Source organism: Aulonocara stuartgranti, assembly GCF_965226115.1.
Source record: "Aulonocara stuartgranti genome assembly, chromosome: 3".
Taxonomy (NCBI): Eukaryota; Metazoa; Chordata; class Actinopteri; order Cichliformes; family Cichlidae; genus Aulonocara; species Aulonocara stuartgranti.
Genome location: NC_138941.1, coordinates 2,370,963 through 2,397,693, shown reverse-complemented (window position 1 = coordinate 2,397,693; position 26,731 = coordinate 2,370,963). Strand labels below are relative to the sequence as shown.

The 26,731-nt window shown below is 42.8% G+C and overlaps 3 protein-coding genes across 4 annotated transcripts in view; 1 reads left to right on the top strand and 2 right to left on the bottom strand.

The window, feature by feature from the left end:
• Positions 1-26,731, bottom strand: part of LOC309702293 (uncharacterized protein) — a 202,675-nt gene that overhangs the window by 57,614 nt on the left and 118,330 nt on the right. The gene's annotated exons all lie outside the window — the stretch shown is intronic.
• The window catches only part of LOC309702391 (uncharacterized protein), a 132,638-nt gene that overhangs the window by 93,565 nt on the left and 12,342 nt on the right, over positions 1-26,731 (top strand). The window lies entirely within an intron of this gene.
• LOC309702426 (protein NLRC3-like) overlaps positions 1-26,731 on the bottom strand; it is a 34,533-nt gene that overhangs the window by 6,366 nt on the left and 1,436 nt on the right. The window contains exons 2-3 of the mRNA XM_082527144.1: positions 16,675-16,800; positions 16,489-16,590 (exon numbers count right to left, since the gene is read on the bottom strand). Coding sequence (XP_082383270.1) covers positions 16,489-16,590; positions 16,675-16,763 — 191 coding nt within the window. The 5' untranslated portion in view covers positions 16,764-16,800. The remainder of the gene's footprint in view (positions 1-16,488; positions 16,591-16,674; positions 16,801-26,731) is intronic.

Below are 26,731 nucleotides of genomic sequence, written 5' to 3'. Positions count from 1 at the left end.
AGGAATTTTCTTTTCACCGAAGCACTTCCAGCTTAAAATATCACAACAATGCAAAGCACTGATGACACAACTGCCAAGTGGACAAACTGCAGACCTGTTAGTGTTGTTAATAACATAGTTTTGGTTCCTCGTGTCAAAGACTTGAAGAAGAGTGACAGAGAGTGTTAGACTGCTGCAGGATCAGTGCCACCTCCACAGACCTGTGAAGAAAATGATTGTTTGACAGATGGGCTCAGACTCAGGATCAGCTGAGGAGTTTGTGGCTGACAGAATCCTGCAGGTACAGAGCAGAGCCCATCATTAGCATGCAGGACTGTCCCTGGGGGGGTCGGCTCATTCAGGAGGTCAATCAATGTTTACATGTTCAATAAACATGTTAAGTGTGTAAATTTGCCCTTTTCTCTCGAGTCTGTTTGCTCATGAAATGAACTTTGATTCGTTTACATTAAAAATGATGTTTAATGGTGATTAATCCAAATTAATCCACAGTAACCCTGTGATGAGTCTGATTAAACATTTTCATTAACAGCAGTAATATAGATTATATATTATTATATATTAGTGCACACTTAGCTTTTAGCATATATGTTTGTTACAAAGTTGTATTTACAGGAGAGAATCTGAGTTAAAGACTCAAAACTATTCAAAGTCTCTTTGAATTGAAGCGTTTAACATTCTTTGTGTTTATTCTGCATTGACTTCATTATATGGTGTAAACGTCTGTTACAGGCTTAAATATAAAGTTGGAAAAATGTAACTGCAGCTATTGATCAAGTAATTGTGATTAATCAGGATTAATGACAGAAGATTGTGTCATTAATTAGTCATGTTTTAATCTACTGACAGCACTAGTGTTCACTCTTGTGCCTCCAACTGTTTTACGCCCTTTCAACACCTTTGTGGTCAAAAGTGTACATGCTGTTAGATTATAATATTATTTTATGCCATGTGATACCCCTAATTAAAGATTGTGAATTATTATGTAGTTTTAGTTTGCATTATTCTCCTGAATTAGAAGAAGCTGATAACTATTGCATCAGTTAAACTGATTTTCATTAAAGTAGACTGCTGATTTATTGTGAATGAATGATATTGTTTTATGATGCATTATACTGCTGAGTTATAAGAAATACTGTTTGCAGAAAGTCATCGCCTTATTTGTCTGATTAGAAGAGAACAGAACATGCTGGAGTTTTCTGCCCCATCTCAGCAGGAGCAGATAAATGGGGAGCCAAGGTCGTAGCTTAGGCGCTGTGTGAGAGAAAGCATGTGAATGTTTAGGCTTTTATGATAAGGTGGGGGCACCAGAGGCTATAAGAGTTTGAGCAATGCTCCACCATTTTGAGATCTGATGCTGTCTGCATACAGTTTCCATCTCCCACGCGTGTGATCATTAAAATCATCGTTTGACTCAACCCGACCGGACCAGTGTTGTTATTGTGGTTTTTTCTCTTGTCTCTATCCCCAATATTTTGAACTCGTAACAGCTTGGGGGCTCGTCCTGTGGTATTGGGGTGGAATTTAAAAGTTTGGACGGTCCGAGGTTGTCGAACGGACAGGCACGAGCCAGTGGTCTGATGTGAGTGGGCATAAGCCGGCTTATCTAAAGGTAAGGCACTACCTGTTGAATTATTTCCAAAGTGTGCCAAATTGGATATGACTAAATTAAAGTCCATCCATCCATCCATCTTCATCCGCTTTATCCGGGCCGGGTCGCGGGGGCAGCAGCCTAAGCAAAGAGGCCCAGACCTCCCTCTCCCCAGCCACCTCCTCCAGCTTATCCGGGGGAACACCAAGGCGTTCCCAGGCCAGCCGAGAGATATAATCTCTCCAGCGTGTCCTGGGTCTGCCCCGGGGCCTCCTCCCGGTGGGACATGCCTGGAACACCTCACCCAGGAGGCGCCCAGGGGGCATCCTTGTCAGATGCTCGAACCACCTCAGCTGGCTCCTTTCGATGTGGAGCAGTAGCTGCTCTACTCTGAGCCCCTCCCGGATGGCCGAACTTCTCACCCTATCTCTAAGGGAGAGGCCAGCCACCCTTCGGAGGAAGCTCATTTCTGCCGCTTGTATCCGCGATCTCGTTCTTTCGGTCACTACCCACAGCTCGTGGCCATAGGTGAGGGTAGGGACGTAGATCGACCGGTAAATTGAGAGCTTCGCTTTTACACTCAGCTCCCTCTTCACCACGACGGTCCGGTGCAGCGTCCGCATTACTGCAGCCGCAGCCCCAATCCGTCTGTCGATCTCCGGCTCCCTTCTCCCATCACTCGCGAACAAGACCCCGAGATACTTAAACTCCTCCACTTGGGGCAGGAACTCATCCCCGACCCGGAGTGGGCACTCCACCCTTTTCCGGCTGAGAACCATGGCCTCAGATTTGGAGGTGCTGATCCTCATTCCCGCTGCTTCACACTCGGCTGCGAACCGTTCCAGTGCGAGCTGGAGGCCCTCACCCGATGGAGCCAACAGAACCACATCATCTGCAAAAATCAGAGATGAGATTCTGAGGCCACCAAAGCGAAAGCCCTCCGCCACTTGGCTGCGCCTAGAAATCCTGTCCATAAAAATTATGAACAGAACCGGAGACAAAGGGCAGCCCTGGCGCAGCCCATCACCCACCGGGAACGAGTCCGACTTATTGCCGGCAATGCGAACCAAGCTCTTGCAACGGTTGTATAGGGATCGAATGGCCCGTAGCAATGGGCCAGACACCCCATACTCCCGCAACACCTCCCACAGGACACCCCGAGGGACACGGTCGAATGCCTTCTCCAAGTCCACAAAACACATGTAGACTGGTTGGGCAAACTCCCATGCACCCTCAAGTATCCTGGAGAGGATAAAGAGCTGGTCCAGTGTTCCGCGACCAGGACGAAAACCGCATTGTTCCTCCTGTATCCGAGGTTCGACTAGCGGACGAACTCTCCTTTCCAGCACCCTGGCATAGACTTTCCCAGGGAGGCTGAGGAGTGTGATCCCCCTGTAGTTGGAACACACCCTCCGGTCCCCCTTCTTAAAGATGGGGACCACCACCCCGGTCTGCCAGTCCACAGGTACTGCCCCTGATCTCCACGCAACATTGCAGAGGCGTGTCAACCAGGACAGCCCTACAACGTCCAGAGCCTTCAGGAACTCGGGGCGGACCTCATCAACACCAGGGGCTCTGCCACCAAGGAGTTGTTTAACTGCCTCAGTGACCTCGCCCCCGGAAATTGGCGGGTCATTCCCCTCATCCCCAGACTCTGCTTCCTCCTCGGAAGACGTGTCAGTAGGATTAAGGAGGTCCTCGAAGTATTCCTTCCACCGCCTGACAATTTTCTCAGTCGACGTCAGTAGCGCTCCGCCAGCACTGTACACAGTGCAGGTAGAGCACCGCTTTCCCCTCCTGAGACGCCTGACGGTTTGCCAGAATCTCTTCGAGGCAGTCCGAAAGTCTTTTTCCATGGCCTCTCCGAACTCCTCCCACACCCGAGTTTTTGCTTCAGCCACTGCCCGAGCCGCATTCCGCTTGGCCTGTCGATACCTGTCGGCTGCCTCCGGAGTCCCACAGGCCAACCAAGCCCGATAGGACTCCTTCTTCAGCCTGGTGGCTCCCTTCACCTCTGGTGTCCACCATTTGGTTCGGGGATTACCACCGCGGCAGGCACCAACCACCTTGCGGCCGCAGCTCAATGCAGCAGCTTCGGCAATGGAGACGCTGAACATGGTCCATTCGGACTCAATGTCCCCCGTCTCCCTCGGAATGCTGTTAAAGCTCTGCCGGAGGTGTGCGTTGAAGATCTCGCGGACTGGGGCCTCTGCTAGACGTTCCCAGCACACCCTCACTACGCGTTTAGGTGCACCAGGTCTGTCCAGCGTCCTCCCCCGCCACCTGATCCAACTCACCACCAGGTGGTGATCAGTTGACAGCTCAGCCCCTCTCTTTACCCGAGTGTCCAGAACATATGGTCGCAGGTCTGCTGATACGATTACAAAATCGATCATCGACCTACGGCCTAGAGCGTCCTGGTGCCACGTGCACTTATGGACACTCTTATGTTCGAACAGGGTGTTCGTTATGGCCAAACTGTGATTAGCACAGAAGTCCAATAACAAAGCACCGCTCGGGTTCAGATCAGGGAGGCCGTTCCTCCCAATCACGCCCCTCCAGGTCTCGCTGTCGTTACCCACGTGAGCATTGAAGTCTCCCAGCAGGACAACAGAGTCTCCAGGTTGAGCACCCTCCAGCACCCCCCCCCCCCCCCCCCCAGGGACTCTAAGAAGGCTGGGTACTCTGAACTGCCACTCGGCGCATAAGCGCAGATGACAGTCAGGACCCGTTCCCCGACCCTAAGGCGCAGGGAACAAACCCTCTCGTCCACCGGGAAAAACCCCAACGTACCGGCAGCAAGCCGAGGGGATATTAGAATACCCACCCCAGCCCGCCGCCTCTCACCAGGGGCAACTCCAGACTGAGACAGAGTCCAGCCCCTCTCCAGGAGACTGGTTCCAGAGCCCAAGCCATGTGTAGAGGTGAGCCCGACTATATCTAGCCGGTACCTCTCAACCTCACGCACTAACTCAGGCTCCTTCCCCACCAGAGAGGTGACATTCCATGTCCCTATTGCCAGTCTTGGCAGCCGGGGGTCAGTCCGCCAAGGCCTCCGCTCCTGGCCGCCACCCGGCACACAATGCACCCGACCCCTATGGCGCCTCCTGCGGGTGGTGGGCCTGCGGGAGGATGGGCCCATGTCTCCTCTTCGGGCTGTGCCCGGCCGGGCCCCATGGACTAAGGCCCGGCCACCAGACGCTCGCCCTCGGGCACCCTCCCCGGGCCTGGCTCCAGGGCGGGGCCCCGGTAACCCTATCCCGGGCAGGGTAAACTGTTCCCTCGGTGTCCTTTTCATAAGGGTCTTTTGAATCGCTCTTTGTCTGGTCCCTCACTAAATTAAAGTCTACTCACTGAAATTACTGGTAGAGGGTCTGTTTTGATTTTGATGAGGATCCGTGTGTTATGCAGTTAAAGTCGGCTAAGAGTCTTTAATGAAGTTGAAAAAGTATGAAATGCTGGGTTAGAGTCCCAAGGAATTGAGATAAAGGCTCAAGTAGTTTGGTAGGGAATTGGGTATGTGTTGTTTAAAAAATTAGGCCAGAAACTGTTCCAGAAGTAACAGAGGCTGGTATTGGTCGCAAAAAAGTTATCTTTCTTCGGTGAGACCCGTTATGGTAAAATTTTTCAAATTGTGTAGGCGAAAATTGTTATAGGACGGCACCAGAAGTTGCTAAGAAGCGCATTGCTCAGAGGTAACGCTTGCCGGGGTTGGGGACGCTCAATGCCCGTCCTCTTTGAGGGATAGTCAGTTGGTCACTGTGGAGCCTGGGGCACTCCAGAACAACTAAGTGGTTTCACCACTTCACCGTCAGATACGGTGTTATGTGCTTTTTTGGACAAAGTTAAATTGAGTTAGGGATTTTAGAAATTAGGTCAGAAACTGTTCCAGAAGTAACAGATACTGGTTAATTGATTACAAAAAAGTGAAGCTTTCTTCGGTTGGACCCGTTATATTAAATTTGTCAAAATTGTTAGGTGCTGAATCTGTCAGGCCTGTCAGTGATTGTAAATATAAGACGTCTTTGTAATATAAAATAAAAGAGTTTTGTCTGAGCTTTGTGTGACCCTGTGTGTGACGACAGCGCACTGCAGCGCTGCGAGCTATTTTTAGACTGTGTGTGAACATGCAAATGAGCTGTGACACGCACAGAGGACTTTGCTTCCTGTTTAGCGTGTTATTGAGTTTTATAATTTTGATTTGCAAACAATGATACATGCCTGTAATTAAAACGCTGATTTTGCTGATTATAATATTACAAATAAGGTTTTGAATGACTAGGGTGTGAATGATGTTGGGTTTTAAAAATGAAACTCAGAGAGGAGTGTGTTGGGAGACTGGCATGTAGTCTGCAGTGCAAAGGTGGGCGTCTTGCCTGCTGGTCTATTTAACAGTGATGAAAATGATATTAAATAAATCTCTCAGTGTGTTGATACAGGTGGCTACGGGCCTGGACCAACTGCCCCCACAAGCACAGCGGCTGAAGCAAATTATAGTAATGGAAACCAAACTCAGCAAGAATCAGCAGTGGTGAAAAAGACAGCAGCGAGGAGAGAATTAAAGGAGAAATTAAGAGAAGTTTTAACACATAAAATTGGGGCCAACAGACTTGTGGAGGTTGGGAAGGCGTCCGGAGCATCACAACAAAAAGGTGAAACAAAAACACACACAAGCAGAGAAATGTGAGAGAGAGGCACATGTTAGAGAAATGCCTCGTTTGAGAAAAAACGTTAAATTAGCCCATTTACAAATGCACATACACGCAATGAAGAAACAGCTTACACCCATGAACACGTGAAGATTTTCCAGCAAGTAAAGCAGTGAAACTTAACATACACCCGCTGTTAAATAATAAAGTTTATCCACTACTAACAAATAAACTCCTTGGGTTGCAGGACAACAACTTAACTTCAAAAAAAAAAAAAAAAAAAGACACGACAAATTTAGTGGTTAATAAAAGTCAAATTGTGACATGTTTTCTGCTGATTGATTAATACAAGTGATTACTAAATGAAAGAAAATTCCAATTTTTTGTGCTTTTAAACATGATCTTAAGAATTTTAACATGTACCTGTGTTGTCCTGTCAGCTTGGCGGGTCATGAGTGGATTATATGGAGAGAAAAAACAAAAAAGGGGGAGAGAAGGCTGACACAGGGCCTGGTCCCGTTGTTTCTCCCCTCTCTGAATAACGCAGCCAAAATAACATCATTTTCCTGTTCGTCTGTTTTTGTTTTGTTTTTTCTCTTTATGCTTGATTACAGGCTGCTTTGTCGGCCCGGAAAGCCGAGGCTGACCTGGACTCCTGCTCTCCCCTCTACCATCGTTGCTCACTCCTCTACCATCTTTGATGTGACCCTGACCAAATGCTACAGCAGCTGGACCCACAACAACAACTTGAAAATGTCAACAGTGCTGCAGGAAAATGATCTCATGCAGCAGAGACGGAGAGCGTTAAATCCAAGGCCCGTTTCACTACACGGGGAGATTTCCGTCAGCGTCTCTTCTTTCTGAGAAGACTGAGAAAGGCCCGGCTCCCACCACCGATTCTGACCACCTTATATAGAGGAACTATCAAGAGCATCCTGAGCAGCTGTATCACTGTCTGGTTTGGGAACAGCACCATGCCGGACAGACAAGCTCTACAGAGGGTTGTGCGATCAGCTGAGCGCACCATCCGCTTCGAGCACCTTGACCTGCACTCAATCTACAGCAGGCGGTGCTGGACCAAGACCAGGAAGATCGTGAAGGACCTCAGCCATCCCAACAACAGACTGTTCTCTCTGTTGCTGTGTACGTGACAAATAAACATCTGGATTTGGAAAACGAGGCACTCGCAAAGCCAACAGCATTGTGCCTGATCGGACACACCCCTCTCACACACTCTTTACATTCTTGCCATATGGAAAAAGACAGTTTCAGCTGACAGAGCTGTGACGAGACACCCATTAAGCCCAGATGAAAAGAGAGGCCGAGCAAAACAATGCTGACCTTAACCACTCTGCATTAAAACTGTGCAGGACAGTGACGGACCAACAACGACCATCGGGCAGCAAAAAGGGCGTGCCAGAGAAAGGAGGAGTAACTGAGGTCAGGAGGCACCTCAGAATGGACAAAACACCAGGAGAAAATAAGCTGAAGGCACAGGTGTCGGGGCTTGGCCAGGAGCTGACCTCTGAGAAGAGCCGAACAGCATAGCCGCAAAAGGCCGTGGAGCAAAGCAAGGAAAACATCGATGGACTTCAATCTGAAGTGGACGGAAAAGATTCTGAGGTTTCTGCCCCTCAGTAAGAGCTCAAGGCATCAGGAGCAGAAAACTGAGCATGACTCAGGAGGAGCTGGCTGATTATCGAACCCATCAGACTTGGAGTCCCAGACACACGACTTGAAATCAGGCTCAGGACCTCAGCAAGGAGATGAGAACAAAGCAGAACGAGCAGCAGTGACAGCAGCTGAACTTTGACCTGAACAAAATCTTGACTTGGCTGGGAGAAACAGAGGAAGAGCTGGAGCAGCAGCGTAGACTGGAGCTTGATACAGACATCCAGACGATTGAGCTGCGTATCAAAACCCTGAAGGAGCTACAGAAGTGAAAGGGTCAAGTTAAGGAGGAGTGGAATAAGGAGAAGATGCAGGATACTGGAGAAAAAGACCTGCCTCAATTGGGGCCAGAACCAGTATGGACAGAACTTTGAGCAGCAGCACCAACGGATGCAAACGGACTGAAAAGGAGGAGGGCAGGACCCCAGGGCACGCTTCAGGCCATGGTTTACCCAGAACACCAGAACAGGAAAGTGATGAACATAAACACCCACACAAACACACACATCTACATGCACAGACTCAGAATGAAGAGAAACACACATATGAACATATGCACTCGTTGAGTGAGTGAGAAATGACACACACACATGTGCAAAAAAATCGAAATGTTGATTCAATTCACTGAGAAGTGATCCACACACACACACATCTACAAGCTTGTGCAATAAAGAGTGATACACACACACACACGCTGATGCAATGAAGAATGCTTTACTAACAAATGCTGCACACAAACATCCAAATATGGAGTCGGTTACAACAACAAAAAGCCATTGATTGTTTATTGGTTAAATGTTTTTCATGCCACACAGAGGGCATTTGTGTAGATTTAGGGGACAAGGTCTAAAGCAGTTTGGTTGTGAAAACAATGTCTGTGCGTGATGTCTGTTTATGGCTTAAGGCCTCCACTGAATTGTGTACTGTGCTTCACACAGCCTGATAAGGAGCAGTGGTACAGAGTGAAAATGATGAGTGAATGGTGTGAGTTTTATTTCGGAGAGAATATGAAAAGGTTGTGCCGATTTAATTTAGTTGTTTAAGTTTCTGCCAAAGCAAAACATTTGTGTGTAACCAGTGTCCACTATTGAATCAAGTCAATCCAACATGTTTTTGTCAGTGCAAAAAGGAGTTACGGTGCCTGTATGCCTACACAATATAGTGTGTGAAGTTTTGGTTGATTTTTGGGTTTTGTTTGACACTAGGTTGATTCTATCAGTGAGGTTTGGATTGTTCTCTTTCTCTAACATAGAGAAAGAGGGTTTGATCTTTGGACATGTTTCCAATGGGCCCCAGTATCTGTTATTATATGAGTGTTTTATTGGTTACGTTTGTTTGTGCTTTCGTTACAGTGCACTGAGATAAGGACATCAGAGAGGTGTGATCCACCGGTGGTGATATTTTGGTATTTTGTGAGTTCCTGATTTAACAAATCAGCTCTTTAATCCAGGCCTGAGAGATTGAACTTTAAAGCGCTATAAAATATTCTTACTGAAAACAGTCGCAAAGTATTTTTTCTCCATGATTATAATGGGCTTGGGAGAAATTCACTTATATGGGACACTGATCCTGAAGCCTAAAAGGATTGCAGCGAGTCAATCCAGTCCAAAGAAGGAAAAACAAACAAGGAACTGTTTCCTTTAAAATGATGACGTCATCTTGCTGGTGATGGAGCCTCGAGTAGGTTGCGCGTGAGACTCCATTATCAGCAACTTCTGGTATGAATGTGTGTGGATGTATGCATGTGACTGGACTGTGACGGACTGACGACTAAAAGTTTAACTGACTTGATACTGAGACAAAAACGGTGCCGACTTTAGGATTATTGAATGTCCACAGAAAATTCACCCAGCCTGTAAAAGAAGGGTGGAGGTTTTGTCTTGCTTTGTTTTGTTTGCAAGAACAGAAGAATGACAGAGACTAAAGGGGGAGGCTGTAGCTTCACAGCAGTGTGAGCTGCAGACTGAACCCTTTGGTTGCTAATGTTGAGTTACTGATGTTTGCATTAAGAAAATTGTGTTTTAGTAGCTGTGTTTTAATTAATGGATCATATTATATGGTTGGGAATGTTAAATGCTAAAGTGAAGAAAAGGTTTGATTCCACTCAAGACTGAGCATGTTATTATTAACCATAGTGGGTCACTGTAAAGAGTCAATTAATTTTATAGAGGAAAAAAAAACAAAAAACCCTCCACCGAGGTCTATGAATAACGGGGGAATGATAGGCAGCCACACTCAAAATGGAGATATGTAATGATAAACACTGGTCCCCGTCTTTTGGGCGCTTTCTTGAGGTAGTCAACAATTTAAAAGTAAGATAAAATAACAGGGGCATGTGCTGAGGGGTGGTGCTGCACAAGAACAAGAGTAAAATAAAGAAAATATTGTTTTTAGTTTTGAGAAGTGCAAATTAAAATGTACCATTACACTCAGAGGATCAATATGACGTTTGATATATGTTAATTTTGAATGAAGTACATGACTGGTGACTGTTCTGTCCTGAGCTTTTGTTTTTACAGCACCCGCTTGATCACACCAACAGTTTCTCGCCACCGAAGAGGGGTACTTGCAAAAAATAGAGAATGGGGAGGAATATCATCAAAACTGGAAAAAGGTAATCCCCAAAGGGGGTGATAACGCCATAACTTTCACTTATGGTCAAATTCTCAAAATTTGACCCCGAACTTGAAAAATTCTTCAAACATTTAGAGACAGAGTGGAGGTTTAGATCAACACATGTCACAAACCACATAAGGCTGGAGCATTTGAATCAAAAAACGTGAATTGATACACAGCAAAATGTTGATCATATTAAGTATGTTTATTCAAGGGTGCAGAGAAGATTATTATTATTAAAGACAAGAAATGAAATAACGAAAACTAGAAGTGGAAAAAATTTGCGTTAATGGAAATAAAATCAAAACAAAAAGGAAAACTAACTAATACTGTAATGAACGTTCACAAAACTAACTAAAATTAACTAGATTTATAGCAAAATGTGTTTAGTTGCATTGATAAGTATTTTCATTTTTTCTTTTTCTTTTTCTTTTTTCTTTTTAAGATAAATCAAGTGTTGGGACGGTAAAATAAACACATTACAAAAACAAAATTGTTTTTAACTAATTTTATTTAAATTTTATAACATGTGCACTACAGTGCACAAGGGGAGTTCATTGATCATGAATGTGAAACTAACAACGTTCAAGAGCTATTTAAGAAGATTACATGTTCCACTGAAATTTTTGTAAGCAGGATATTAAAACTTATTTATATAACAATATCACAAAGATGTAGATCAGGGATCAACTTAGAAGACACTGACACTTCACTAGCTGTAAGCCATTGGTTCAGGAACAAGTGATTGCACTGGGCTTTCTATTTCACAAAAGCCAATTTATTTATGATATCTGAGGAAGTACTGTGATTTTTTATTTTTATTTGGAGACACAAAGGAACATTTGGCACTTCCCACATCTCACATGTGTTTTACTGTTGCACCCAACCATTCTACAACTGAAATGCCTTGGACTGTTAACCTTTTCAGGCAAGTGGAGTGAACCATATTTTGCTACACTCTCATCTGATGGGGGCTTCCTTTTCTTGATCTTTGGAAAGAACTCTTCATTACTGGTACTATTCAGGTCTTGTTCACATGTTTGTCCCAGGTTTTTCAGCCAAGAGGAGCTTGAACTCCAGATACTGTGAGTTCTTTTCGCACATTGAGATCACTGATAACTTTTAGCAACGACGTGATCTTGTAGAAACAATTAGGTGACATGGATTCAACTATAATTGTGACTCTTATTTTTTACTTTACTGGAAAAGATTTCTGCATCTTACCCATATTTTATTTTTAACTCAAAATCAAAAAAATTCCAGATTCTCCTATATGTTGGTTTTGCACCAGATAGGACGACATTTTCCAGGTGGCCCTGTGTTTTTCTCTATTACATCTGCCACTGCATCTCGATAATCTTTGTGTGGCTCTTAGTGGGTTCTCACCCTCTCATATCTGGCTCACATGACTCTTATCTTTTGAAAAATCTATGTTTGAATCTCCCTTAATAATTCTGCTATGAAGTCTCTCTGCCTTTGTCAAAAATTGTCTACTAGGAAACAGTGTAATAAATATAAGTACAAAGTCCCAATGTGTAGAGCACACATTAATAAATTAGTCATGTTCTCTGTGAAACTAAATGAGCCTAATTCTTAAAGACCCCTCAATTCATTTACTAGATGTTTATTTTTTGAATAAAATAAGAATCTGAGTTTAACAAAACATTTTAAATGTAAATATCAAGCTTACCTTCCTTTCTTCCATAAAATGTGCTTGTGGGCACGCCAGCCATTTTGAAAAGGTGGGAAAAACAATTGGCAAGCCCACACCCCCACACATGGGATATAATTTTAAAGGTACTGTTGTCCTCTCTAAGAAACATCAGGACTTAGAGGAGTGGCAAGTAGAGTATGAGAGCTACAAGCAAAAACTAAATGTGTACGACAGTGCGCAAAAATGAATTACTGGGCCATCAGGGGGTTATGAGGGACATTTATAAAACTAAAAATCCCACAAACCTCGAAGTGTACTTGAAAAGCTCACACAAGAAGGTTAACCTAGCTTACCTAGAAGACCTCATCAGGGGGAGCACTCTCCCCCTCCTTGAAGAGCTCCCCCACTCAACCCGCATCCCCCGAAAACAGCTAACCCCAGATAAGGCAGCGTGATGTATCCCGAGATAACAGGACTGGGACATCTAAATAAATGTGTGAAACAATCGCCTTCAAAAAGGTTATCAATTCACTTCAACCAAAATTAGGAACACTTGGTGCAGCAAGAGTTAATAGTGATTAGTCTCAACACCCAAGGATAACCAGGAGAGCATGATTGATATGATGGAACTGAGATTTTGTTACACTTAATTTTTGCAAAACACAACTAAAACTAAACTGAAACTAAGGATTTTCAGAAAATAAAAACTAGACTAAACTAGCAAAGAATTGGTAAAAACTAATTACAACTGGAAAAATTGAAAATCTGGAGTCGAAACTAAATAAAAATAACATCTAATGAAAATGGCGAAACGTTTAAAACCCTGGTGCAGAGATTGGCAAATCTGACCAGGAAATGTATGAGATGGATTGTCAGAACAGTCAGCGTTAAAGCCACTTTCAGTCCATACTAGGATGGCATTGGACATCTTCGGGGCAGAAAAGGGTTGGTGTGACCAAGGGGTGGTTTGGCTTGTTGTATGTATATTTGAGATCATATGGCTCTGGATGGACCAGTTACCAGGGCATGGAAGGAGGACAGACTCATTAAAGGAGGAGAAGGAATTTCCTGGGATTGGAGATCCTCTGAGTGAGTGGTTGATTAAAAGCATGCATAAAATAGAAGTTATCTGTTGTTGTTGATTGGTAATAGATTGATAATTGGCCACATTTACAGCTGTATTGACTTGTTGTGGACGTAGTCGACTTCAGGTTTAAACACTCTAATTAACAGGTTGAAAATAGTGACATTAAAGGAAGAATATGCAGCGCCACCCTGTCAGACGCCAGTGATGGTGGAGCTCACTGATGAATCAGGTGAGCTGGATTCATGGCTGATTCAAAACTAAGATCCCCCTGCTGTGGTCAGTAAGGGGAGAACAGGGAAATAAAATCAAGAATAAAAGAGGCATTTATAAACGTTTAGGTGTCAAGTGAAACGGGATAAAAGGGTGTTTTACTGTTATTTTAATGTCAGCATTATTATTGTATGAGAATCATGCAACAAGCATTGCATCGATGATCATTTATTGAAGCTTTTGACCTTATACTAACATCTGTGTTCCTGTGATTGTTATAACCTCTGATGAATCTTCTGTTTACAGGTGTTAGGATAATGATATAATTTTTCATTGCAGGTGTAACCATGATCATTTTTATACATATTGCGACTTGTTGCTCATTGTAGAGTTGTGCTCAAGTTAATAAGGGTTAAAAGCTACAGTCAGCGCGAATGTCTGACTGATCTATTGAGGGGAAAGGCTTCGAGCATGGAGGGCCGCACGCGCTTACAAAACACTGATATCATGTTATTTTTTGCGATCTTTTCTTCAATTATGTCTTTAGGTTTAGTTTAAGTAGCGGCAGTTGATTAAACGACATTTATTAAAATATTAAATACCTGAGTCAGTACATTACACTCAGATCACCTTAAGAGTCTGGGAAACTTTGTAGCTGCCTAACTTTTTTTTGAATGTTCTAGCTCCGTTGATTTGACACATTGGAATGTGTCAAAAAAGGGGGGGGAGGTTGAGCTTTAACATCAAACAAGGATTATTTGAACATTTTATAACTTCATTTGTGTCTTTAATAACTTAGGAATGGTAAAACTTAAGCTAATAGCGGTCCGAGAAGACGGACTTTTGTAGAGAATCAGTGAGAAGCATAGATCATCACGTCCATGTTTAAGCATTAATCATTGAAATGAACTGAATAGCGTTTAGAAGATTTGTTAATTTCTTTGTTTTTTGTTAAAAAGAGTGGTTTCAATAATTTTCAGACACACTTTGCAAATGTGCTTATAATGAGTTGGCACTTGGTCTTTTGAAGGTCAGAAGCTTCGTTCGGCGTGATGGTCCGGACTGATATATTGCAGGTATTGACTTTGAGTGCAGAGGGCTAAATGCTAACACGCTTACACACACATAGGATATGATTAGAATAAGTCCCTAGGACATTCTGAATGTTTTTAAACCAATTCTGAATCACTAGAAGGTCAGTAGATAACAACATTAGATTATTAGGGCTAGGCAGAGAGGTGTTTTGGTTTTCTGTCTCTTACAGGGAAAGGAACAGACACCAGACGAGGTTACAGAGATGCGAGGATCCTTCGCAGCAGAGACAGACACAGTGACTGCCGAGACATCAACTGGGTCCAAGGGTCATGGCGTTTGGGCTCCAGCTAGTCACCACAAAAGGATGGATCCCATAAATACAGAAATAACCATGAAGGGGTTGGCGGAAATCCGGGAACACCAGACCAACGAAGTTCGAGAGGCTCTTGGGCAAAAAGGGGGACACCTTCCTGTTCCTTTTTCTGGAGGATACACAGATCGTTGTTTGAAATCGGGGCAGAATAATCCCCTGATCTGTGCCACGACTGAAGGGTTGTCTAACCCCTAAGGTTGAAGAATGAAGAGCAGAGGATCACCCAACTGGACGACACTGGTAGCTGCAGCAATAAAATAAAGGCTAAAAAGCTGTGGGAGACCTGGGGAGTGTCATCTATACCTGCTATTGTTGGAATAATAGTTTTTCTTACATCTGGACTGCGCAAACACAGAGGTCATCCCACATATGGTTCGCCCCTCAGGGGGACAAAGGACCTCAGGAGTGAGAAGAGATGAACCCGGCCACACTGAATTGAAGGGTGTTGGTGAGGTCATTATTCTAATGACCTCATCAGGGGGAATTGTTAGATTCTAATATTATTTTATGCCATGTTATACCCCTAATTAAAGATTGTGAATTATTAGGTAGTTTTAGTTTGCATCATTCTCCTGAATTAGAAGAAGCTGATAACTATTGCATCAGTTAAACTGATTTTCATTAAAGTAGACTGCTGATTTATTGTGAATGAATGATATTGTTTTATGATGCATTATACTGCTGAGTTATAAGAAATACTGTTTGCAGAAAAGTCATCGCCTTATTTGTCTGATTAGAAGAGAACAGAACATACTGGAGTTTTCTGCCCCATCTCAGCAGGAGCAGATAAACAGGGAGCCAAGGTCGTAGCTTAGGCGCCGTGTGAGAGAAAGCATGTGAATGTTTAGGCTTTTATGATAAGGTGGAGACACCAGAGGCTATAAAAGTTTGAGCAATGCTCCACCATTTTGAGATCAGAGGCTGTCTGCATACAGTTTCCATCTCCCACGCGTGTGATCATTAAAATCATCGTTTGACTCAAGCCGACCGGACCAGTGTTGTTATTGTGGTTTTCCTCTTGTCTCCATCCCCAATATTTTGAACCATAACAACGCACAGAATCTACAATAAAATCCTCATGCAGCAATAGGACAGACACACAATCCATTTATCTCTGTGTCTCAAACACACACACGTGTATTCAAAGCCTCGATTTGTTCATATTTCATCTGTTGTGTTTTTATCTTCAGCGTTTTCAGTGTTGCTGCATTTACACCAAAAATGTTTCCATTGATGAATCAGATTGATTTGAATGTGTTTCATCCATACAAATCCCTCCCTGGTGGTCACATGACTCTATAACATAACAGGAGTCATGTGACAAGAGTTTCATGCTGTAAAATGTCAAAATGGTTGAATGTGGTGGAGTAAAAATGTGAGATGTCAACTACTTTTCTTCAATATGAAATGTTTGCAGGGCCTGACAGGAAGTGGACGGACGCTCTGATCACTTCCTGTTTGCTGAAGTGGGTTTTCAGTTGTTTAGAAACCAAAGGCTTGTTTTAAAAGACAGTTTAAATGGGACTGAGGGAACGACGTGTTTGTAGTTTATATCCAACAACATCAAGCAGTTTAATCAAAGAGTTCATGTTGCTAACAGCTCACCTCTCTGCAGCAGACACAGGCTGCACTTTAAAATCAATGGGCCAACCTTTAGACCGGTCACTCTGTAAGGACACAGAGCTGGGTGGAGGTCCAGGCTGGTTCCTGTGAATAATGATGCAGCAGTGATGTGAGTGCTGAGCTGTGACATGGAGAAGAGTCATGGACAGTTAGAGATGGTCATCTCACCTCTGAGCTTTGGTCTGGCTCTCATGTTCCCCACACAGAGTGCTTTTAGAGGGAGGGACTCCCTCCTCTCTGTCCTCACACTGATCCATGCTGCTCAATTCACATCAGCTCACACACACTTTCTACCTGCAGAGGAAACAAATCATTCATGTGCACATCAGCTGAAATCCTCCTTTCATCATGTGTGCTGTCCAAATATCAGCTGCTTCTTTCCTGCTTCATCTCAGTGTCAGCTGGATGCAGTCAGACAGCAGTGTGAGGCAGAGGAAGCTGCCATCAGCTGCTCTGCTATCAGTCCACTAGATGGAGCCTGAAGCACACACGATGCATTCACTGACACACACTGATTCACTGTGACTGGAAGCTTCAGTCAGTCCAACACGTGTGAACAACATTTTAAACCTTTAAGCTGATCTAGGATTCAAAGAGGATCAGCAGAGTTAAAGCTTCACACTAATTCTTCCTGCTGTTTGCAGAGAACTGCACACACACTGATTCACTGCTAATGAGAAGCTTCTTCCATCCAGTAATAATAATAATAATAATAATAATAATAATGGATTTCATTTATATAGCGCTTTTCAAGGCACCCAAAGCGCATGACAATGCCACTATTCATTCACTCTCACATTCACACACTGGTGGAGGCAGCTACAGTTGTAGCCACAGCTGCCCTGGGACAGACTGACAGAAGCGAGGCTGCCATATCGCGCCATCGGCCCCTCTGGCCAACACCAGTAGGCGGTCGGGTAAAGTGTCTTGCCCAAGAACACAACGACCAGGACAGAGAGCCAGGGATCGAACCAGCAACCTTCCGGTTACAGATACACTTCCCAACCCCCTGAGCCATGGTCGCCCCTAATTCATCATCCATCAGCTCTGCTGCTGCTCTCAGTCCTGGACTCTGATCACAAACTAAAAGCAGCTTTTTAACTCGTGTCTGTAAGAACTGTTAGTTTAGTTAGTTAGCTGAGTTTGCAGAGAACTGCACACACACTGATTCACTGTTTGGGAAACTAGAAAAATGTTGGTCTTGAACTGGCTGCGTAATGCAGACAGGGTAGGACCCGAATATAACGGCAAAACATCTTCAAGCAACTTACAGAAGTCCAGATGCTTTTCTTTCCAAGCTCCTTAAACTACGATGACCTGGATGACTGAGAACCTTCACAGGAAAAATGAAACACACTGAACAAAGAATGCAAGACTTTCACAATAAAACAACAAACAAAGGAACGCAACACTGACACGTGAGCTTGTCAGAGGAGTGGAGGAAAGTGTTACGGATTCAAATATTGGGGATGGAGACAAGAGAAAAAACCACAATAACAACACTGGTCCGGCCGGGTTGAGTCAAACGATGATTTTAATGATCAAGGTGTTAAGGTTCAAAAATTGAGGAAGGAGAGTACAAACAACCATGGTCCAGAAGATCTTGGTCAAACAATGATTTTAATGAATACACACGTGTGGGAAGACAACTCTGTGCACAGACAGCAATTGATCTTCGACTTAATCAAAGCATACACAGATTTTTATAGCATCAGGGTTTGATTTACTGACGCCCCTTCATGCGTCACAGACAGGATATAGACATACGTCAATATCAAAACTACAATGACTTTTAACACCGTTCGAAAGAACATCATCTTCTATTTTCATGGCTGATTCCTCCTGTCTACCTTTCAGTTCCTCTTTCTTGCCGAGACAACAAGGACGGTTCCTCTTTTACCGAGACACTTTCGCAGTTCCAGCCAGACATGACTAACCTCTCCTCTAAATAAATCTAACTAAAAGTGTGTGTGTGTTGACCTCACTCAGCCTCTATGTCACCTCTCGCACTTCTGACCTTTTACCAGACCAGAGGCTCACTGAGACTATGTGTATGTCTTCTACTAAATAAATGTTCTAATCAAGAACCTCTACTAAAAGTTTAATATAAAAATGACCTGATATAAATGTTTTGTAAGCATGTATTGCAATCCTTCTATGTTCTAGTTTTCCCTCAGCATGGATCATCTGAACAGTCACGTCAGTGAAGCTTAAGACCTTTAAAGAACTGAACATCAACTCAAATAAGCACAGATATGCAATGTGTACAAAATAGTTATAACTGCATCTGAAATACAAAGTTAACATCATCATAAACATCTTAAGGCCATCTTAAAGCTATCTGTTACATTGTTAAAGCAATGATCGTCTTAGCCTGCTGCTCAAAATAACTTTCTGCTTTCACTTCTGCAAACTCTCTGCAACTTCCTGTCAGCCTGCCACTTAGTCTTTCTGAAAGACACACTGTTCAACCTCTGAATGCAATATCCATGCTGCAGATTATATTTATTATTTAACAATAGCAGTAAAATAATTTCCCTACTCCACAAAGGCAAGGCAAGGCAAGGCAAATTTATTTGTATAGCACAATTCAACAACAAGGTGATTCAAAGTGCTTTACAGAGACATTAGCAACAAAGACAAATAAAAAGCATGATTTAAAATTCATTAAAACAAGCAAACAAACAAACAAACTAAACACACACATTTCACACCTGTTCGCGCGATCTGAACCCTTATCGTGAGGGGAGCTACCAGTCCTTCTGTGGACGAGCTACTTTCTATTTTAAATTCCCTGAATTTAAAATACTCTCTAGACCCAGTCTAGAGCCAGCTGGGGAGCTACCCAGAGCTCTAACCCACTTAACAAACAAACAAACAAACAAACAAACAAACAAACAAACAAAACAGTATGTAAAATTAAAACAGATAAAATCAGAACAGTAGATAAAATCAGTAGTTAATGTAAGTTTTGAAATTTAAGCTTAACTAATTAACAAACAAACAAAACAGTATATAAAATCAAAACAGATAAAATCAGAAATAGATAAGATCAGTAGTTAATGTAAGTTTTGAAATTTAAGCTTGAAAGTGTGGATTTGGTGCTTTATTCAAATGCAGCTGAGAATAGGTGAGTCTTCAACCTGGATTTAAATAAACTGAGTGTTTCAGCTGATCTGAGGCTTTCTGGGAGTTTGTTCCAGATATAAGGAGCATAAAAGCTGAATGCAGCTTCTCCTTGTCTGGTTCTGATTCTAGGAACTGATAAAAGACTGGATCCAGATGACCTGAGGGATCTGGAAGGTTCATACTGGGTCAGGAGGTCACTGATGTATTTTGGTCCTAAACCATTCAGAGCTTTATAGACCAGCATCAGAACTTTAAAGTCTATCCTCTGACAGACAGGCAGCCAGTGTAAAGACCTCAGAGCTGGACTGATGTGGTCCACTTTTTTGGTCTTAGTGAGGACTCGAGCAGCAGAGTTCTGAATGAGCTGTAGATGTCTGACTGATTTTTTAGGTAGACCTGTAAAGATGCTGTTACAGTAATCAAGCCAACTAAAGATGAATGCATGGACTAGTTTTTCCAGGTCCTGTTGAGACATCAGATCTTTTATCCTTGAAATATTCTTGAGGTGATAGTAAGCTGACTTTGTTATTGTCTTAATGTGTTTTTCTAAGTTTAGGTCTGCATCCATCACTACACCCAAATTTCTCGCGTGGTTTGTGGTTTTTAGATGTATAGATTGAAGTTCTCTGGTGACCTGTAATCGTTTTTCTTTGGCGCCAAAGACTATTACTTCAGTTTTGTTTTTGTTTAGTTGGAGAAAATTGTGGCACAACCAGTCATTAATTTCCTCAATGCATTTACCAAGAGCCTGTACAGGGCCTCGGTCTCCTGGTGACATTGTGATATATATTTGTGTGTCATCTCCATAGCTGTGGTAGTTTATTTTGTTGTTCTTTATAATATGTGCCAGTGGGAGCATGTAAATGTTAAACAGAGGGGGTCCCAAGATGGAACCTTGGGGAACTCCACATGTGATACTTGTCTGCTCGGATGTGAAGTTACCTATTGATACAAAGTATTTCCTGTTTTCTAAGTATGTTTTGAACCAGTTTAGTACAGTTCCTGAAAGACCTGCCCAGTTCTCCAGTCGTTTGAGTAATATGTTGTGGTCAACTGTATCAAATGCTGCACTGAGATCCAGTAAAACTAAGACTGACATTTTTCCACTGTCTGTGTTCAGACATATGTCATTAAACACTTTTGTCAGAGCGGTTTCAGTGCTGTGGTTCTGTCTAAAACCTGACTGGAAGGCATCGTAGCAGTTATTCTGTTTTAAGAAGTAATTGAGGTGTTGAGAAACTGCTTTTTCAATGATCTTACTTAAAAATGGGAGATTTGAGATCGGCCTTTAGTTTTTCATTTGTGTCTTGTCAAGATTGTCCTTTTTCAGTATAGGTTTGATTACAGCAGTTTTTAGTGATTCTGGAAACACACCTGATAATAAAGAAAAGTTGACGATCTGTAACAGGTCTGACTCTAAAGTCTTTGAGACCTTTTTGAAAAAACTTGTTGGCAGGACATCTAAACAGCAGGAGGAGGAGTTCAGTTGACCTAAGATGTCCTCCAGGTCTTTGCTGTTAATCGGGTGAAACTGTTTGATGGTGTTTAAACAGTTTTTTGGTGGACACAGTACATATCCTGGATCTGCTGTTGATGTACCAACTGCTTGTCTAATCTTTTGGATTTTGTCTGTGAAGAATTTGGCAAAGTCATTGCAGGCTATGGTTGAATGAAGTTCAGCTGCCACTGGCACAGGAGGGTTTGTTAGCCTGTCAACTGTAGAAAATAAGACCCGAGCATTATGGCTGTTTTTAGTGATGATGTCAGAGAAGTAGGACCTTCTTTCACTCCTCAGTTGTAAATTATAATTGTGAAGTTTCTCTTTATAGATGTCATAATGAACCTGGAGGTTTGTTTTTCTCCATCTGCGCTCAGCTTTCCTACACTCTCTTTTTTCATTTTTCACTAGTGTGGAGTTTCTCCATGGAGACTTCTTCCTTCCAGAGATAACCTTCACCTTAATGGGGGCAATAGTATCCATTACATTTGACAGTTTTGCATTAAAGCTATTGACGAGCTCATTGACTGAACCTTTGGACAGGTCAGGTGTTAATGGGAAGACCTGGTTAAAGATCTCACTACTGTCTTCAGTTATCTACAACCTTGGCTCCCCGTTTATCTGCTCCTGCTGAGATGGGGCAGAGAACTCCAGCATGTTCTGTTCTCTTCTAATCAGACAAATAAGGCGATGACTTTCTGCGAACAGTATTTCTTATAACTCAGCAGTATAATGCATCATAAAACAATATCATTCATTCACAATAAATCAGCAGTCTAATGTAATGCAAATCAGTTTAACAAATGCAATAGTTATCACCTTCTTCTAATTCAGGAGAATAATGCAAACTAAAACTACATAATAATTCACAATCTTTAATTAGGGGTCTAACACGGCATGAAATAATATTATAATCCCACAAAAGGCATACGAGAGTGAGCGAGGGAAAGAGGAGACAAGAGAGACATGACAGGCTGAGGAAATATAGAATGGAGCATCAGGCCTCACACAAACACACACAAACACACACAAACACAGACACACACAGAGACACACAGAGGCACACAGAGACACAGAGGGAATCTAATGATCAAGGAACTAAACAGGAAGTATAAGAAACTCAAAGCAGCATAAATAAGACTGTAAATGAACCAGAACATAAACCATAATACAAAAAATGCAAAGTACTTGGTCAAAAGGACCCAGAACCATTAAAGTTCTTTTCTTTGCTCTTCACTGTTTGAGTGCAAACAGACTCCACGTTAAACTATGACAGCATCGTCCCTGCTGCTGCTGTCAGACCTGTTATTCACTCACTGCTCGCCAGTGTTTCTAATGAGTTTTACTCATCCATGAGAGTTTAAAGCTTGCACTTACAAGCAATGTTCCCTCTAATGTTTCACGTGTCTGAGCGAACACACAAACTCCCTGAGCGATCCACTGTGAGCGACATTAGACGTGTGCACTGTGGTCACGCCAGCGTCGAATCCATCCAAGTTACATGTTTATTAAAATAATCAATTTACAGCATTTACATTTCTGTTAAACTACTTTTAATTAACTGTTTTATCCCACTTACTATGAAAGTTTAAAAAAAATCTTGTTCATGACCTGTAGCATGTTAACACTATTGGAAGTAAAAAATAACTTGAACTCCAATTTTGAAAACACAACTTTATTTTTTCTATTCTTATAAAGCTCTGACTTGAATTATGAGTCTGTGGTCTGGGAGAGAGTCTGTAACTCTGTCTGCAAAATACAGTACATAATGACCAATGTTGGGCAGTTAATTATATAGTTACTTCTTCAAAAAACTAACTGAGTTATGCAAACAAAGTTTTTTGCAGCTGTTTACTGCAAAAAACTACAGCCAAGGTGTTTTTTTAAATAAACATTTCAAACTATTTACAGAACAATCAGCTGTTCTGCATCAAATCTGATGCCACACAAATTATTTGTGTCACTTCAAAAATAATTTCTGTGCACTATGAGATGAACGCCGTCACTCCGTGTTGCCATGTTTTGATTGGTCGACATGGTACGTTTTTCGACCAATAGGAAAGGCTGGGGGTTGGTGTTGTCTTTGCTCACAGGCTTTTGAGCGTTTTCCTTATAAAACGCAGTTTTTACCGTTTCTTCCCGCAGTAAATATAAACAACGACAGTATTCTAAAGAAAACCAAACATTGCAGATATTTTATCATAACTCTGGTTTTACGCAACACAGTTTAAAAACTGGTATAAAGTCCACACTTTGTCCGTCAGTTGTTCCGTCTGTCCTGCTCACAACTCCAATGGTTGTACATGTTGTCATTATCGTGGCTTCACCTCATCATCATCAGCCACGCCGCTTTGCTAAAACACCGGCACATATTTACTTTAATTTCAATTCAGGTTAGAATTCTTTTTGTGTGCTCAATACAGATTTTCTCTGCGCAGAGACCGTGCCAACAGTGCGCAATTGCGCATGTGCGCAGCTTAGAGGGAACATTGCTTACAAGGTGACTACCAATAAAAATGAGTGTGCTTCACTGTCAGAGCTACGGTGATTCATCCAGTAGGACTTGATAATAAAAATATTTGTTTGATGCTTTGCATTGAGGCGCATTGTTGAATTTACAGGGACACAATAACCACAGATCAGTTGTTCAAACCACTACAGTAGGGAGCCATGTTATGAATAATAAACAAATAATAATACTAATACTATTACTAATAATAATGTTAATTTAAGTAATTGTTTTCGACTAAACCTCACATATAATGTAACAAGCAGTAAATTCAGGTTAAGTGCATTATCAGCATTTGTAGGAGCTCCTTATCCTTCTCTTTACTGCTCACCTCTTAAAAAGTGTTCACACAGTTTGCTAGCCTCTGTCAGCCTGCTAGCTATGCTAACAAGTCTACTACACACACTTGACTCGGTCACATGACAGACAGCTGAGATAGCTGCTCTGCTAGCTAAGCTAACTCATGTTAAAGGTCAAAGAAATGAGGCGATGCTGCTGGGAGTTACGTCACAGACTAGCAGAATTTAGTTATTCAGCATAATATTTAATCCTTATTATCTGCTCCTCTCACCTCTGTTTACATCTGAAAACAAGAAAATTTAGCCAACAGTTTATTAGCTTTGGTGAAATTATAAACAGGTATCAGCGCGGTCACCTATACTGTCCTTTAATGCTAGAGCAGCAGGAACACCAGTTAATCTAAAATCTCCTTTTCTCTCTGAAACAAAGTGACAGCAGACTGAGTCAAAGACAGAAACCTTATATAAACACCAAATATTCACTTCCTGATCCAGGATTCAAAGAGGACGTTGAACTTACTCAGCTTCTTCCAATGAACGTCTCCACTCTGCAGCTCTCTGCTGCCTGGACCAGGTCTGTGTAGAAACAGAGAAAATCCTCTGCTTCTTCTCCGTCAGCAGTCGTCTGTGTCTGCAGACTGCGTCACATTAAACACTTCACACCAGCAAAGAGTCTGAAGCTCACAGGTCAAAGGTCAGCTGCTGATCAATTTGATCAATAATTAACCTGCAGCAGGTTTCGGCTCCAACTCCAACACACAGAAAACAACCCTGAGAACAAATCAGATGATGTGTGGGTGTGTCTGCAGGCTTCAATAGATGAGCATTAAACACTCAGCAAAGAGGCTAAAGCTCACAGGTCAAAGGTCAGCTGCCTCACTGTATATAACAATTCACTTTTGAACAGTAGATAGCCTGTAGGCGTCTCTGCAGTGATAAACAGTTTACACATTAAACACTGAACCATAAAAGAAGCTTAAGCTGCAGCTCACAGGTCAAAGCTCAGCTGCTGCAGCCAGTTATGAGTTTAAATAAATCATTAATCATGATCTTTTCCCTCTCAGCACTTTCACTTGGCCTTGGAGTGTTTTGACTGAGCTACACTGTATGTTTCAAATGTTGTAAATAAATTGGGAGTTAGGGCTGGGCAATATGGCCTAAAACCCATATCGCGGTATAATTTGAAGCACGTGCGGTAACGATATATATCGCGATATATTCTTTTCTTCTGTATAACGTATTTTCCTCACTATAAGGCACACTTAAAATCCTTTAATTTTCTCAAAAATCAAGAGTGTGTCTTATGTATGAATTCTAGATGAGCTTACTGACCTCAAACCGATTTTGGCTGCAGAAATCTGTTAAAAAATATTTTAGTACAACTTTGGCAAGCTACGAAGCCGCATTGCTTGATGGATTGTCAGAGCATTACGGCTGCCGTGGTGAGGAGCTTCGCGGAGTAATCTGGGTCCTAAACTCCATCAGCTTCAGGTCCCAAAGTCAAACGAACACTAAGAGTTTAAAACGGTCTAAATTCTTTCATCTTTAATAAAATCATCAGCGTTGCTGCTTTACCAGGTGTAACAATTAAGTTTAACATCCATGAAAACAGAATTTATTAAATTTAACGGAGTTAGAAGTTAACAGGAAGTTAGCTCGCTAGTTTTCACCTGAACATTTCTTACCATGTTCTGACTGAGATTTTTGAAACTAATTCAAACGTACAGCTCTGCTACCACTTCCAACATAAATGAAGACAGAAAACTAAACAGCAGTGGCATTTGCAGGGTTACTGAAGTTGGACTACCTGGTATATAATGTTGTGCTACGTGATTGCTAGCGACACAGCTATGTTAGCATAATATTAGCACAGTGAAGCTGGAGGATGAACGCCAACTTTTTTTCCACTCGATAAAAGTTAACGTGAGGGATTCTGGTGGTCAGGGACAAATGCAGTCACATAGCAGGATGCTGTACACGGGCCAAACTTCAGTCAGGAGAACAACGTAGATCATTCAGACACTGTGCAAACGAGCTGGCCCCAGTGTTTTCTGGCATTTTCAACTCCTCACTGCAGGCATGTCATGTGCCTGCCTGCTTCAAGTCCTCTACCATAATCCCTGTCCCCAAGAAACCTAGGATCACTGGACTAAATGACTACAGACCCGTGGCTCTGACATCTGTGGTCATGAAGTCATTTGAGCACCTAGTTCTCTCCCATCTCAAGACCCTCACGGCCCCCCTCCTGGACCCCCTGCAGTTTGCATATAGAGCCAACAGGTCTGTAGGCGACGCCATCAACATGGCCCTACACTTCATCCTGCAGCATCTGGACTCCCCAGGAACCTACGCCAGGATCCTGTTTGTGGACTTCAGCTCTGCCTTCAACACCATCCTTCCAGACCATCTCCGAGGCAAGCTTTCCCAGATGAATGTGCCTGATCCCACCTGCCGGTGGATCACTGACTTCCTGACGGACAGGAAGCAGCATGTGAGGCTGGGAAAGAATGTCTCGGACTCCCGGACCATCAACACCGGCTCCCCTCAGGGCTGTGTTCTTTCTCCTCTGCTCTTCTCTCTGTACACCAACTGCTGCACCTCCACCCACCAGTCTGTCAAGCTAATCAAGTTTGCAGATGACACCACCGTTATTGGGCTCATCTCGGACGGGGATGAGTCTGCCTACAGGAGGGAGGTTGAACATTTGGTGTCCTGGTGCAGCCACAACAACCTGGTGCTGAATGCCCAGAAGACAGTGGAGATTATTGTGGACTTCAGGAAGCACACAGC